Source organism: Eimeria acervulina, genomic scaffold (assembly GCF_000499425.1).
Source record: "Eimeria acervulina Houghton genomic scaffold, Eah_scaff77, whole genome shotgun sequence".
Taxonomy (NCBI): domain Eukaryota; phylum Apicomplexa; class Conoidasida; order Eucoccidiorida; family Eimeriidae; genus Eimeria; species Eimeria acervulina.
In genome coordinates, this window is record NW_013549608.1 from 15211 (window position 1) to 29945 (window position 14735).

Consider the following 14735-nt stretch of genomic DNA (forward strand, 5'->3'; position numbering starts at 1 on the left):
TGCGGTTACTGCTGCTGCTGCTGCTGCAGCAATTTTTCCCAATTGTTTTTTTTAATTTAAGAATAAATATTTAAATAAATATGTCTTAAAGGAATATTTAGTGGAAGCCCTTCGCCTACCCCTCTCCCTCGCCCCTCTACCACCGCATGCAGTGCAGCAGGGGGTTGAGTGTTCACTCGATAGAAAAATAATGATTGTGAATATTAAATAACTAAAATAACAATATTATAAATATTAATAATTATATATATAATTATAATAAGAAGGCCTGCAGACAACTACATCGGCTCCTCCGTCTATGTGCTGCGCACCCCATACTCTTTCTTCTTTCACATGTCTCCCCTAAAAGGCTGCTGCTGCTGGAGGCGCTGCAGCAGCAAGCAACAGCACCGCTGCTGCTACCTCTGTGTTGTGGGGTTTGTCTCTACCCTTGTTTTGCTGCTGCTAGCCCTGGGAGCCCTCGCTTGTCTCATAGCAGCAAACACAAAAACCTCAACATTTTTATATAGTTTATTGAGGGGTTGTTTGTATTATTCTATTCAATACTACTATAATACATCTCTCCTATTGAACAAACCCTAATTCATTAGAAATATGCAAATTAATATGCACCTTCTCCCTAACTCATTCAATTCCTTTTCCTTCTCTCTTTTATATCAGCATCTCTTTAAATAGCACTAATAAATGCTGCAAATACCCTAGCTATTGTTGTGTATATCTATTTGAGGTGTACGTACGCTTCAAATGTGAAGACAGGTGTTCTTCAACCTCTCATAGGCTAACAGAGACTACCAACATCAATCGCTGCATGCTTATGCTACTCTATATACCCAAACTCAGCAGCGGCAGCGACGAAGACAGCAACAGCAACAGCAGCAGAAACTGCAGCAGCAAAGACGTCAGCAACAGCAAAAACGAGAGCGTCAGCAGAAACAACAACAACAGCAACAGCAGCAGCAGCAACAGCAGCAGCAACAGCAACAGCAGCAAGGCCCACTACTATACCCAGTCAAAGCAAACTCGAAAAACTGCAACAACCCATCAGAGTGCATCTCCATACGGTCAAGAAGTTGATATGATGAGGGGCCCCCTTACTCCTTGGGGCCTCCGACATGCAATTACGCATCCGGGTTTCCCTAGGGGGCCCCCCCCCCTCCCCTCGTGGGCCGTGGGGCCCCCCTGGGGGCCCCCTGGTAGGGCCGCACAGCTTCAGCCCCTTAGACCTATCTATAAGCTGCTTGCTGCTGAGTAAACCCTAAACCTCCTCACCGCTGCAGATGAATGCGCGGGGGGCCCGTGTAGTATTTTGCAGTGAGCACTGCTGCTGCAACTGTTGCTGCGGCTGCGGCTCCTCCTGCTGCCGCTGCTGCTGCTGCTGCAGCAGCACTTGCAGCAGCAGCAGATGTTGCAGCCTGACTGTCTCCCTCTTGCCCCTTTGTGGCCCCGCACACCTGCAAGTGCCTCTCTCTTAAGGAAGTTCAGTGCATCAGCGAAAGCAGGGCCCCCCTCGCGCCCATCAGCAGCAGCTGCTGCAGCAGCAGCAACTGCTGCAGCAGCAGCAATGGAGGCAGATAAGGTGGCGAGCAGTAGCGATCCTGTCCAGGTCCCGACCTCAGGGCCTCCTAGGGGCCCCTGCGGCCCCTCCCGTGCCCTCGAAGACGAAGGCTCCTGCAGCAGGGGCCCCAACTCGCTGCTGCTGCTCACCGTTTGCATGCCTCCCTCCAACAGTGATGCTTCCACTAGCGGGCCATACACGGCCGTCGCTGCTGCCGCACAGCAGCGGCGCTGGAGGGGCGCTGCCTGTGCGATGGAGCTCTGAACCGAACCCTCGAGGGGCCCCATTACCTGGGATGATGCCTGAGTGGGGGCCCCCCCCGGGAGCTCCCGCTCTAAGGCGATCTGCTGCGCTGCTGTCAGCTGCTGCTGCTGCAGGGATACCCAGAAGCGCCTGAGAATGCTGCTGCTGCTGCTGCTGTTGCCGCATACCCACAACTCCGCTGCCTACACGACCAATAGAGCCCCATGGTCCTTGCTGCTGCTGCTGCTGCTGCGGATGAGCGCCTAGACGGCCCCCCGGGCCAGCACTGACGTACCGGCCCATAGCACCGGGGCCCCCAAGCATGATATCTCCGTTGGGATTGTTGCTGTTGTCTTGCTGTTTAAGATCATTAGAATGCACAGGGCCCCCCAAGTCTAAAGAAGGGGTGTTAGTGAGGGCCCCCCCAGGGGGCCCCCTGTGCCGTTTATGTGCAGTTGCGCCCAAGCCGTAGATAACACCGGAGAACTTTGCTTCATCTATCTTTCCATCAAAATAAGATTCAACAAGATTAAAAAAAGTGCGGCAAGTAACAAGACTGTCGCTTCCTGCTTGATGTTGGGGTCCTATCCGCTCTACATTGAGTTGCTCGCTAACCTTTTGCAAGCTGCTTCCTTGGCTGAGATTGAAGTTGGGTAAGTCTCTTAAAAGGAATTTAATGTCGTATAGAGAAGGAAAGAAGTCCTGAACGAGCTCAAAAAAGGCATTCTCTGATTCAGGAAGAGCCTCGCAGGTGAGCAATTTCAACAAGTACCCGAAGTCGTAACATCCATGAAAAGATATCCATTTGACGTCTTCGTTCATAACTAAGCCACTATTCATTATTAGTTCACCGAAATCATGAACTTCAACTCCTTTTTTCTGCTGTTTATCAAAGTCAATGCCGCTCTGTTTCAGGAAATCAATGCTGTTCTGAGCGTACATATCCTCGTTCAAGTCGAAACGAAAGTTGAACTGCCACGTGCAAGTTCCCTCCGCCAAACGCCCACGACTATCTGCAAAAGTTAAACCCAATTGAATTACTTTCAATAAATCCACATTGTACTTCACCGTCCGGTAGTTATAATCCAAAGCATTCGAAGTCGGCCGAGCCACAATACCCGGAAACTCTGTATCCTGAACACGTTGCCAAACGCACCCCAAACCCTAAACCCTAAACCCTAAACCCTAAAAAATAAACCCTTCAAAGCAAACATCATAATAATAAAAACAGCGAACCGACAAGACCCCCATATCCTACCTATGCGCCAGAGACGACACCCAACTGGAAATTCATCACAGCAAACCCTAAACCCTAAAGCCTAAACCCTAAACCCTGAACTCGAAAACTCACCAGCGCGATGTATGGATAGCGTTCCACAACATCCCTGATGCGGTCGAGTTCCTCTTCTGCAGCAGAATTCCACAAAGCCGCAAAACGAGAACATGAATTTGCATGCAGACAGAAGATGAATTTGCATGCATAGCAAAGCCAAAAACAGAACATACGTGCATTTGCATGCATTCTTGCCGGATGAAACAACACATCAACCCCACCGTCTCTGCAGCCCATGTCTACACCTCTTCTCAGGCGAATTCAACTTGCATGCAGTGGGAAGATATAGAGAAACAAAGGAAAAAACAATCACGCTTCAAGACTCACCAAGATTGTGCGCCCATACTTCAATTATTTGGCCGCGGAGACCGTCGCCGTAGCCATTCATGAGGACAAGAAGGTGATAGCGGCTGCTGCAGATAGAAGACAGCAGCAGAAACAGCAGCAACAGAATATACACACAATCTCAGAGTTCCACTTCTCGCCTGCATACAGGCTGTGGTGGTACGATATAAACGGGCCCTTAATCAAATACGCAGCCCAGCTGCATGCAACAGCAAAAAGAATACAGCAGCAGCAGCAGCAGCAGCCAACGTGCACACACGCTGCTATGCATGTCTCTAGGCAACTAGCACCGCTACGAATGTGTAGCCAGCAAGCAGCGTCGATTAGATACAAATGACTGATTAACATATATTATAAATTATATGCATGTTCATACACTCCTCACCTCCACTAGAGAGCAGACCAGACTTTAGGGGACGCCTTGTGGGTTTCAGCCGCCCCACTCGGGCAGCGGTTCGTTGCAGCTTGTAGGAGAGCTGCTGCTGGAGAACGTATGAGAATGCAATTGCTGCAGCTGCTGCTGCTGCTGCAGCTGCTGCTTACTGCTCTTGGAGCCGCACACAACCGGAGGAGGCGCAGAACGAGACATGTACGCCCACACAAATGCATCCGGCATACGGACACCGCGAGGGCTCTTCTATTATTCTTCCTTCTCCTTTTATGCAGCTTCTTCTCCTTTGTTTGTCTGTATCGCTCTCTTAAACGCTCAAGCCACGACTTGCTATACTGCTATATAACCCCTCAGTGCATCTCCCTCGTCTTTCACGCCCCGAACTGCAGCAAGTAACATAAAACAACACCGCCAAAGAAAACATAATGATGCATGCATGCACATATGCATGCACCACTCGTGCGCCCTGCAGGCAAACCCGTTTAAACACCCATAGCAAAAATACCTGCACCAAGAAGCCCCAGTTATAAACCGCTACTCCTAGTGCGGATAAAACCCCAAAAACCCGGGAATCAAAAGGATAAACACTATAAAGAGCAATGCATATAAAAAGGAAGACTGCACCGTCAGGGGCAGCAACGCATGAACTACACAGACTGCGTAGAGGTAGCAAGTGGAAGCCTCTCTGCACCCGGGCCGCCGACGGAGAGCCCCCATCTGTGTCTTCTGTTGAGTAACAGATGCATGCAGAGGTGAAGAATACATGGAAAAAGTGCTGCAATAGAGCTCCTCTCCGTGCAGACCTCATACGTACGCTAGCCACAGAGAAAGGAGGCAGTGTCCTCTGGGGCCGAGAACCCGAGTAAGTAGAACGCGAGGGAGGTGAAGTATTTCAAATACATACTGACCTGCTTAGTTTATTATTTGAAAAGGAAGAGAGGCGCCTCCGCCGGTCCACGATATCGCCGTAGCACCGCACAGGTTGTTGTGCAGCAACGCAGGGAACTGGGGTGCTGATCCTGAGGTAAAAAAAGAGAAAATGAGGACTTTAGGAGCCCCTTGTGTTTTAAAAATGTCTGATAACGCCAACTTGTTGCAGCAAAAGCGGTGCTAGCAGGTCTAGTGGCAAAATGCTGCAGGTACACCCGAAGCTGCTGGCGCCGGTGTATGTGAACAGCAGATGCAGAGTGGTGAATTAGACGAGCCTGTTGCCGCCACCAACTATAAAGAAGTCCACGAAAACCAGCAATTAGAAAAGCTATTTACAGCATTCATAAAGACATATTTCGCGTCCCGCCGACGCACAGACGCAGCAGCCAGACCCTCGGCAAACTTCGCCGCCCCTCCACAGCCGCTGGGAAGCAGCCGGTTGGTCAGTAGGACAAAATGCCGCTGTTTTTCCTCTTTTTCTAGTTTACACAACATAAATTTACTCGTTGTTCTCTATAATTCATTTCTATGGGCTATACAACCATTAGAACCTCCCCGTACCCCTCCGCAATAAGCCTTCACTGTGTGCTCCTGACTGCTGCGACGCGCGTTCAGGTTGGGAGGGCATGCAGCATTGATAGAGCAGCTGCTTATTCCCTCTTCTTTTTCCTTAAATCAAATGCTTCTAAGAAACTTGTTCGTGATATTGGCAGAAAACCGTATTTGCCCCACCATAAATGGATATCTGCATCCCGCCGCAACCGCCTCTAGTCTCACTGGGTGCTCTGTGCTTAGTTCAAACAGCAACAATCAATGCTGCCCTGCATAATTATGTAGTTACAATTTGATTATCCAGATTGTATCGATTTTTCGAATTAAAAGAATTTATTCAAATTTGAGCAGAACGGCTTTTCGGCGCTGTCGGGGCTTACCCCATGGTGGGTAGCTCGTAGCATGGTCTCATAAGGTGGCAGAGAAGCAGCACATTAGCCTTAGTAGGCAGGCTGAAGGCAAGCATAAGCACAACAATTGTCTAGAGTGTTAGTGCAAGTGGCAAAAGGTGGTTCGTTCATGCCTGCATGTGAAGGTCGCCTACGGCGCTAGCTTCGGCGAGGTGTGTTGCTGTCCACTTCTATGCCAGAGGACGAGACCCCCCGGCTGCTGTACGCAGAACGTTAATGGGTGAGAGAAAATGTCAGCCCTATCATGGGAACTCTTTCCTTGAGTATTTTGGCTCGTTTGCAGCACACGTCGGCCCCCAGAAAAGATCGCGGACTCTCGCTCCAAACGGTAGCGCTGCATGAATCATCCAAACAGGTACGAGCAACGAACATTAACCACGAAACGGGGAGGCCAGATGCATGGCAGTGAGTAGCACCGAAGGTGTTTTAGTACTAAAGACAATTTAAGAAGTCCCCAAAACCCTCAAAACAACTGCCCTTTCTGCACTGGCACTAAGGAGAATGAGCACTATCTCGCCTCCTCTGTCGAGACACTCAACGAGTGCGAGCCTCGTATGGCTGACCGCAAGTCAGTATCTGTATCCCTTGCACCAGAAAATGTCTGTCCCAAACGATGCATAGAGAGTGCCCCCGCCTTGGCCAACTGATCAGGTTCTCCGCATTGCAAAGGCAGATCTAATTGTATTTCCATCTCCAAAATGCACCCGAAGGGCTACAGTTCCTATTCAAATTTTCGTTATTAGGACGGGAGACTCGGCGAAGGAGGTTCTATCTGAGCAAGTGTATCACCTAGTCGGTGTGCATCCAGACTGTGGAAGCCTTCTGATGTGCACTGTTCGGTAGGCGTATTCCCACTTCAGCAAGAAAACATATTGTGGCAGAACTGAAAAACGAGAGAAGCTATCGGTAAAGCGCTATATCGGGAAGAGCCCTACAGCCGAAAGTGGTGTCACCCCTCACCCGCAGACCTACCTCGAGTTGGCTCTTTGCCTATCCAACTTTGTATTAGTGGTCAAGAGCTTCTACCTTTACTTGGAGCGGGCTGCGAAAGGCTTCTGAAAGCGAAAGCTACGGCGGCGAGGTGCAAGCCACCTGCCTACCCTTTACCACACACTCGGCAGCTACGCTTCGCGGATGGAAGACAAAATGCTAACTTAATTCAGTAATGGGAACTATTACCACGGACTTCTGTGTTGGATCAGTACACTGCAACATTATCATTAGCATGCCGTGCGTAATCCAGTGGAGGGCGATAGCTCCCAGGCTGCAGGATTGAGGTAAATTTGCGGGGAAGCAATAAGAGAGTCCACCGCCCAGCGCTACCAACGGTAGTTGCACCTTCTACGGTAGGGGGAGTGGAAGACCTGAGCATGGATCTGGCCGCTGGAAGCCAACGTCGAACGTTCGCAGCTTCCGACCTCCATCAGAAATGTGTGAGTGCATGAGAAAAGCACAAGAACACGATGTAAGCAACTGCAGTAAATGGCATTCAGCAACCACCTTCAACCCCGGCGAAGTAGCTTTAATGGATTTGCACGGTCTTTGATGCTCGTACGAGGGCGAGCAGCCGAGGAAGTTTGCCGTGGGTATGGCCATCTGCTGTTTGTTCCAGCGCTATTCAGTTGGTATGCATCATCGAGTTCTTCCCACCATGAAGATGCTGTCATATCATTGACTTTGGCAGGAATGACATTGCGGGAGGGCAAACCGCACGAGAACAGAACAGATGGTGGGAAGTGGCAGCGGTAGCAACGACAACAGCAGTAACGGCAGCAGAACAGCCGCTAGTAACTGCGTCCATGAGGAAGAGGACACCTGTACAATAAGGAAGACGACCGAAAAAGTAGGTCCAGGACAGGTGCTGCTGGTGATGGTTTGGGGACCGATTATGTGGAGTTGCCACCCAGTAATAAACGGCATAACCAAGCTGTGCATGCAGCGTCCTCATCTAAAAAATAGAAATGGGAGTAGCATGAATTAGCTTACCTTTGCTGTCACCGACACGAACACTCAGGACGTTTCCTAGACACCCATTTGTGTGATATTCGGCCCAATCGGTAGCGGCTCCGGGTTCATCAAACAACTGCCGTGTTATTTCAAATAAAGCTACAGACGTAGTGTTTGCGATTACTGCATGCATTGCCAGTTTTGTGAGAAGTCGCACACACACCATATTAAACTGAATGTAAGCAGTCCGCCAGCAGAACTTTTCAAGGGCATTATTTTCCCCTACTGTTGGCAGAAACACTGACAGTCCTGAATAATTAGGTAGGACGGTTAAAGTCCTCTAGGCATAGAGGTACTGTTCCTCAGGTATCGGTGGCAAGCGAGCGACGAATTATTTATCATTTCAATCTTATCTGTCTCCTCCGCCTTTTTGCTGCATCGACAGTGCTATATCCATGGCATCGCTTCCAGGTCAGCGAGCCAGTAGGGGTAGGTCTAGGTTGTGAGGATTTGACCTTGCACCAAAAGGCTTCGCCATTAAAGACGATGTAAAATCATAGCCTGCAACCTAAGCTCTCGCGCACAAAGCACGTTTGCGGGGGAAGTTAACCCTCGGTGGGCTGCGCCCCTGGGCCGGGCCCCTGAGCAGCCACTGCTTAGTGGGGCATTCAGGTGTCTATATTCCGGTCATACTCCCCTTACTAGAACGGTGAGATCATCTAAGAACACCTGGCCAAAATAACTGCTGCAAGGACTGAGGCTACATTATGTCTGTCAACAGATAGGAAGGTTAAAGACGCTGAGGAACTGTTCAATGAAACTGAAAAGGCGCAAGCGCTTTATACATGACATTGTAGTGCTTAAAATGAGAAATGTTAGGCTCAGCAACAAAATCCCTACTTAGAGGAGGCGGTTAAGCAAACTGAAGAGCAAAAGCTATCTGTCGATGGCTCCACTATAGAGATGTTCATTGGGCCGTTGTATCCGCTTGCAGCGACGCGAATTCAGCATTAACAAAGGAAGCGCATCACTAAGTAGCCATGACAACTCAGGGCACAAGTTACATCATTCCTCTAGGGGAAGCGATGTCAGTCGTCTTAGCGCAGGGTGGCCGTGCATGAAGCAAGTACTAAAAACAAAATCCGGCAGCTCTTCCAAGCATCGATTCTTCTTGAGCACTGAAGCCGATGTTCCTGGGGCTGGAAAGGGGAAGACAATGCTCATGCTGTGTAGCAGCAAACTCTGCTGCTACTTTCCCTGCGCAAATGCTGAGTACTGAAGTCTCCCCCTGCCCAGTAAAGAATAATGAACTATGAGGGGCCACACTCAATAGGAGGTCACACCAGCCTAGCTCGAGTGTTCTTGAAGACGCATATAAAAGGGTTCAGAGGAGAAAGGCTTTGCAAGTGATATGAAGCCACCATTACTCCAGATCTCGTTTTCTCAGTTGTGTGAAGCGGCTGTCTCGAGACCCCATGCCAACTGGCGCCTCACCGATCCACCTGTCACTGTCGGCATTTTCTTAGTGTTTTAAGAAGTTCAATAAATTCAATTGTCCATCAAAACCACGTTTTTATTACTTGTTCTTTATTTTCATGAACAACCGCAGAGCTGCATGCAGTTCGTGGGACAGAGAGAGTGTTGCTTTCCCTGTATCGACGGCACCATCGTCACCCATACAAACGACGACCCCAATGCCCCTTGCTTTACCTTATTTGCAGGATCTGCGTTGAGTTTTCTCTCATTTTAGGTCTATGAGTAGAAAGAGCTTAAAAATGGTAATGTTTTATGCATAAATTGTGCCTAGTTATGCGACAGCTGTGGGAAACCGCCGCTGTCCGCCAGCGACGCACAAGATGATGCTGGGCGTTTCTAGCTACAGTTGAGTTGTGCGCGATTAGGGGAATAAATCCCTTTTGAATTCTTGAATTGAGTCTCAAATGGTAATGAAATTTAAAACAAACAATATATTTAGAACTAAGGCTTTGCCCAGTTTAGGGAGGTGTCTGTACACCCCAGCCCTGCTGGGCACTGGCTGGTCGCAGGCAACAACGATCGAGTTCTACAACAGCAGCAAAACAACTGCAGCAGAAGCCCCTGGTTGTTGCTGCTCCTTCTCTGGGGTCTTTGCTATTGAATTTATATTCATATTTGAAGTTTGGTGGTTGTTTTTTCTTCTTTTTCTTGCCGGCAGCTCATTGTTGCAGCTCCTCAAGGTTGCAGGTTTCAGCTTGACCCAGCTGCCGTGCGGAGGGGCCTCAAAGTGCAGCTTTTGCAGCTACATTTCCCGTCTTCTTTGTCTGCCTTTGTTCTTTAAAAACAAATCAACAGAATTATCTCGTGTGCCTCTCTCACTGCCTCCTGGGGGGGAGCCCCATGGCGCCTCCTCCGCAACGTCTATACGCAGCTGTACATTATATTGAACAACAGATTTCTTCTTCGTTCAGCTGTTGAACAAACCCTTAAACTCCACTCAGACGCCTCACTCTTGTGGCACCAACAAGCACACTACAGCTGCCAGAGGTGCAGCTCTGTGTGTGCGTGTCTGACTGAGGGTTTAGTGTACAGGGTTTAGGCTTCACAGCTCTAACAGACTACGATATTTGCTGTATTCTCCTTGGCATCTGAAAACTGTGGGTGGAGCAAACGCTGCGTTATCGTCCGCGAGTGTCTGCAGCAGCAGCATCAGCAGAAGACAGCAGCTGCAGCACGTGAAGCAGATAGCAGCAGTAGCAGCAGCAGCAGCAGCAGATAGCCACTGCAGCGTTCTTCTGCTTCAAAGAACCACCAGCACGATTGGTTAAACAGAAACAACAACAGCGACAGCAGCACAAAGCAAGACGCAGCGGAGGAGGACCTGCAGTGTATGCATGCACTCCTCTATACGATGCTGTTGGGCTCCTTTGGCGCGCTGCTGAATCAGGTTCGCCCACATTGGAATAGCAGCAGCAGCACCAGCCGCAGCAGCAGGGGAAGCAGCAACAGCAACAATGACATATTTGCAGATATCTTTATCTTGCGTTTGTGCTGGTAGTGTCCCTTCGTTGCATTTTCAGGGATACTGTACGGCTTTAGGGAGTTGTTTGTTTCTTTTTTGAATTAACACATTAGCAGCAGCAATTAACAGCATCTATTGCATCTCGGCTTGGCTTGTAGGGCGCTACTGGGCTCTTTCTGTCTTCTTTCTTTTTCTCATTTGCAGAGCTTTTTCGTCTTCTGTAGATATGGGGAACCAGTGCTGCGCCGGGCGGGATGTAAGACTTGTAGCACAGGAGGAGGAGGAGGAGCAGCAGCAGCAGCAGCAGTAGCAGTCACAGCAGCAGTAGCCAGAAGCAGCAGCAGCCAGCAGCGGCAGCAGCAGAAAATAGTAGCAGGTGTAGCAGGAGCAGCAGCTTCCTGTTTGTCGATCTATCTGTTAGTTCTGTTTTGTTTATGTATGAGTTTGGAAGTATTTATTTACATTTGGTTTGTGCGTTTGCTCTTACGTTTGTTATTTTGTTTTCTCCTGTAGACCGCCTACAAGCGAAAAGCTCAGGAGAGTGAATACGGGGGGAAGTTGAATAATATGCTTTCCTTTGGTACAGGTACATTTTTTCTGTCTTTGTTTGTTTTGGGGGCTTGAATAGTTGTTGCTTTTCTGTCACACTGCTTTTTAATGTTTATTTCGGGGTTTTCGTGGTTTGTTTGGATCGCACATTTGCTCGTTCACTTTGACGGCTGTTCTGTGTTTGTTTTGTCTCTCCATCCGCATTTGTTCTTCTTATGAGTTGTATTTTGCTATTTACTTGGTGTTATGAGTATTTGTTTGTACAAATAAACAAACAAATGCTGCACTGAAGCTGTCTACATGGAAAAGAAGGTTTAATGATATTGTTAGTGTTTCAGGGTCTAGTCTATGAATAACAGCTACTGTAAATTGAATAGTGTTTGCATCTTGTTTGCTGCATCTTGTTTGCTATATGCAGCCTTTGCACTCTTCTTCTGTTTCTTCCTTATGCCATTCGTCATTATTTTGTGTTGTTCTTTAATTAGACAGACTCAGAGACACTTGAACGAATGCTAAGACGGAGTGTACAAAGACAATAAGCACTTCTCTGGAGAAACGAGAACAAATGAATCAACATATGTTTATAGAGGAGTATAATGCAGCTTAAGGACAGAAACATGAGCAGCGAAGAAGATGAATACGAGTATTATAAACAAACAAAGAGAACAAACAGACAAAGTGCAGTTGCTTGCTGTTTCTGTTGCGTTGCAGTGGGTGATGATGTCGTTCGGTTTGATAGGGCATACGACAACGGAGATATCGCAGAGTTTGTGCGTCTCTGTGACTCCACTTGCGAGGTAAATATATGAAAATAGATAAATATTTTTTTCAAGAATAAAAACTGTCTGCATTTCAAGAGATAACAAAAGTACTTGTTTTTCATGGAGTATCAAATGTATCCACACGAGATAAGAGCTAGAATGGTTCATAAAAAAACGAGGGAAGGAAAGTAACATAATTGTAAAATTATTAAGTAGAATTAGGGAGAAACATTATCTCAATCGTAAAAATGAACAGGATGACGGCTTTTGTAATGATAAATGAAAAGATAGCAGATGCATTATATATATACATATATATATTATATAATGCATATATCATGATAACGTATACATGTTAAATACGCTGTACGCCATGCAGATTCGTTCCCTTGTGCCTCTGTTTCTGTTTCCTTCAGATAGAGAAGCTAGAAGAGCGCATGCACCCTTGGGCAGCAGATCCAGAGACAATTGGGGCTTTGGCTGCAACTCAGCTCGCTATCTTTGCTTCTCGTGACCGTAAGAAACATATTCTGCTGCTAGTGCATGCACGCGCCAGCAGCAGCAGCTGCTGCTGGCGCTGCTGGCGCATGCGTTTATTGGCCTGGTTTCCTTTATACAGGCTGACTTGTATGGATAGCAGCAGGCTGGGTGTTGCTGCAGCATCTGCTGTTGCTGCTGCTGCTGTTGCTGGCTGACGCAAGTGCTGCTGCTTTTGCTGCTGCTGCTTTCTGGATCTGTTTTGTTTTTGCCGTAGAGGAGCCTCATTTAAAGGATGAGATTCGCGAGGCTGGAGGCATTGAGGTGCTGGTGAAGCTGCTGGGCTCAAAGGTTTGTCATTTCGCTGCTACTCTTCTGTCGTTGTTCTGCTGCTGCAGCAGCAAAACAAAGACAACAGAATGTAATATAATAATAAGTAGAATGATGCTCTATGATTAACGTTGCCTGTAGCGTGCGTCCGATATCCATAATTTGCGCATATCTGCGCATCAACATGTATGCGTATGCCTCAATGCATATATATATATATATATATAATGTATGCATGCGTATTTGTATTTATAACTCCGTGCTTACATGCATATAATATATATACATGTTGTTGCATATACCTATATATATTTATTAGTTTGTGTTTTGCTGGTGCTGTTTTTTCGCTATTGCTGACAGCACGAACGGTAGGCGGGTTGTTAGGAATATTTTTGTTTGTTTCTTTTCCCCGAGTTATTGAATCTCAGTTACAAAATCGAATATTGTGCATGTGCTTTATTGCGTTTGTTATCTGTTTTCAGGAGTTAGATCGCAAACACTCTGCAGTCGTGGCGCTTTCTTTTTTGTCTTCGGATAGTAAGCAATTACGTGTAGTTATTATTTTGCCTGTACACCTCATTGCACAACACGACGAACCCATTTGCTCTTTAGTAGCTCCATTTATTCCTCTTTATACTCTGTATACGTCTACAGCAACAAACACAGCTGCATAGTGTGCTATAGAATAACTGTACATCAGACGCATTAGGGGCATCTACACGTGTGCATGCGTGCGCTCTCCCTGCTTCTGCTGTTGTTTTTGTTGCTGCTGCTGCTTCTGCTGTTTCCGCTGCTGCGGCTTCTGCTGCTGCTGCTGCTGTTCCGGCTGCTGCTTCTGCTGTTTCTGCTGCTGCGGTTGCTTCTGCTACTGCTGCTGCTGCTTCTGCTGTGTCTGCTGCTGCTCGTGCTTCTTCTGCTTTTGCTGTTGCTGCTGTTGTTGCTGTTGTTGCTGCTGCATCGTGTTTGTTGGCTTTAGATAAACAGAACTGTATTGCCATGTTCAACGCTGGAGCGATGCCGTATTTAATTCAAGGAATGAAATCAGACATAGAAGGAATGAGGGCAGCTTGTGCTCAGACAGCGCGCAACATCTACGTTCTGGGTGAGGGTTTAGGGTTTAGGGTATAAAGTTAATTGTTAGGGGCTTAGAGCTTTGGGTCTAGGCTTCACGGCTAACGGCTTGGGGTTTCGGAATTAGGGTTTAGGGTTTAGGGTTTTACGCAGCTTCGGGTGGAGGGATGGCGTAGAAACCCAAGTTGGGGTTTTCTTTGATTTCCGTCCGTTGCATGCAGTGTAATCTACCCTTTATCAACATCGTACTCTATGTTGCGCTCGGTGCCCTGGTGTCCGCATGCATGCATGCATGCGTGCATGCAAGATTAAAAGCCCCTAGTTGATTGATATACTGCATGCACTCTGTTGGCTGAAGACAATTTGTTCAATGCTTTGTTGCGATAACATCCCCTGCATCTGAGGGTGTCATTAGACTTAAACGGAGGACCTACAGCCCCAAGATAAATGCATGCATGCACGCATGCATGCTTGCACTTATGCATGCATGCAGAAGCAGAGTTGAGTGTATTTGTTTGTTTATTGCTGCAGATGACAAGTACAGAAGGGCATTTTTGAAGGGTGGAGGGATTGCGCAGCTCGTCAAGTTTCTGGACGTGTAAGAGAGGAGACAGAGAAAGAAAATAAGAAAAAAGAAAAAACAATTAGAATGCTGCATTTTTAATGAGAATTTACTTACCACTATTATGGATGCATGCACTTTGCCTATATACACAAAATATAGCTTGAATAAGGCGGAGGAAAACAAAAAGATAACGGAAAATGCTCCCTTCCTTATACGTATAATAATTTATATATACTTGTACATGCATATTGAATGTATATATATATATATATATATAT

General features: G+C 47.4%; 2 protein-coding genes across 2 annotated transcripts; one reads left to right on the forward strand and one right to left on the reverse strand.

The window, feature by feature from the left end:
- Positions 1-1612: 1612 nt before the first annotated feature.
- EAH_00013480 (CCR4-NOT transcription complex subunit, putative) lies at positions 1613-6450 on the reverse strand (the record flags this gene model as incomplete). The annotated part of the gene is made up of 8 exons (XM_013394465.1): positions 1613-2932; positions 3150-3205; positions 3459-3544; positions 3625-3675; positions 4215-4250; positions 4776-4886; positions 5730-5801; positions 6323-6450. The coding sequence occupies 8 exons, from the start codon at positions 6448-6450 to the stop codon at positions 1613-1615; spliced, it is 1860 nt and encodes a 619-aa protein (XP_013249919.1).
- A 4480-nt stretch (positions 6451-10930) lies between these two features.
- On the forward strand, positions 10931-14494 carry EAH_00013490 (armadillo/beta-catenin-like repeat-containing protein, putative; the record flags this gene model as incomplete). Its single annotated transcript, XM_013394466.1, has 8 exons — positions 10931-10960; positions 11218-11284; positions 11965-12050; positions 12431-12530; positions 12769-12842; positions 13304-13358; positions 13798-13923; positions 14424-14494. 8 exons carry the CDS (start codon positions 10931-10933, stop codon positions 14492-14494), a joined length of 609 nt encoding a protein of 202 aa, XP_013249920.1.
- Positions 14495-14735: the final 241 nt, after the last annotated feature.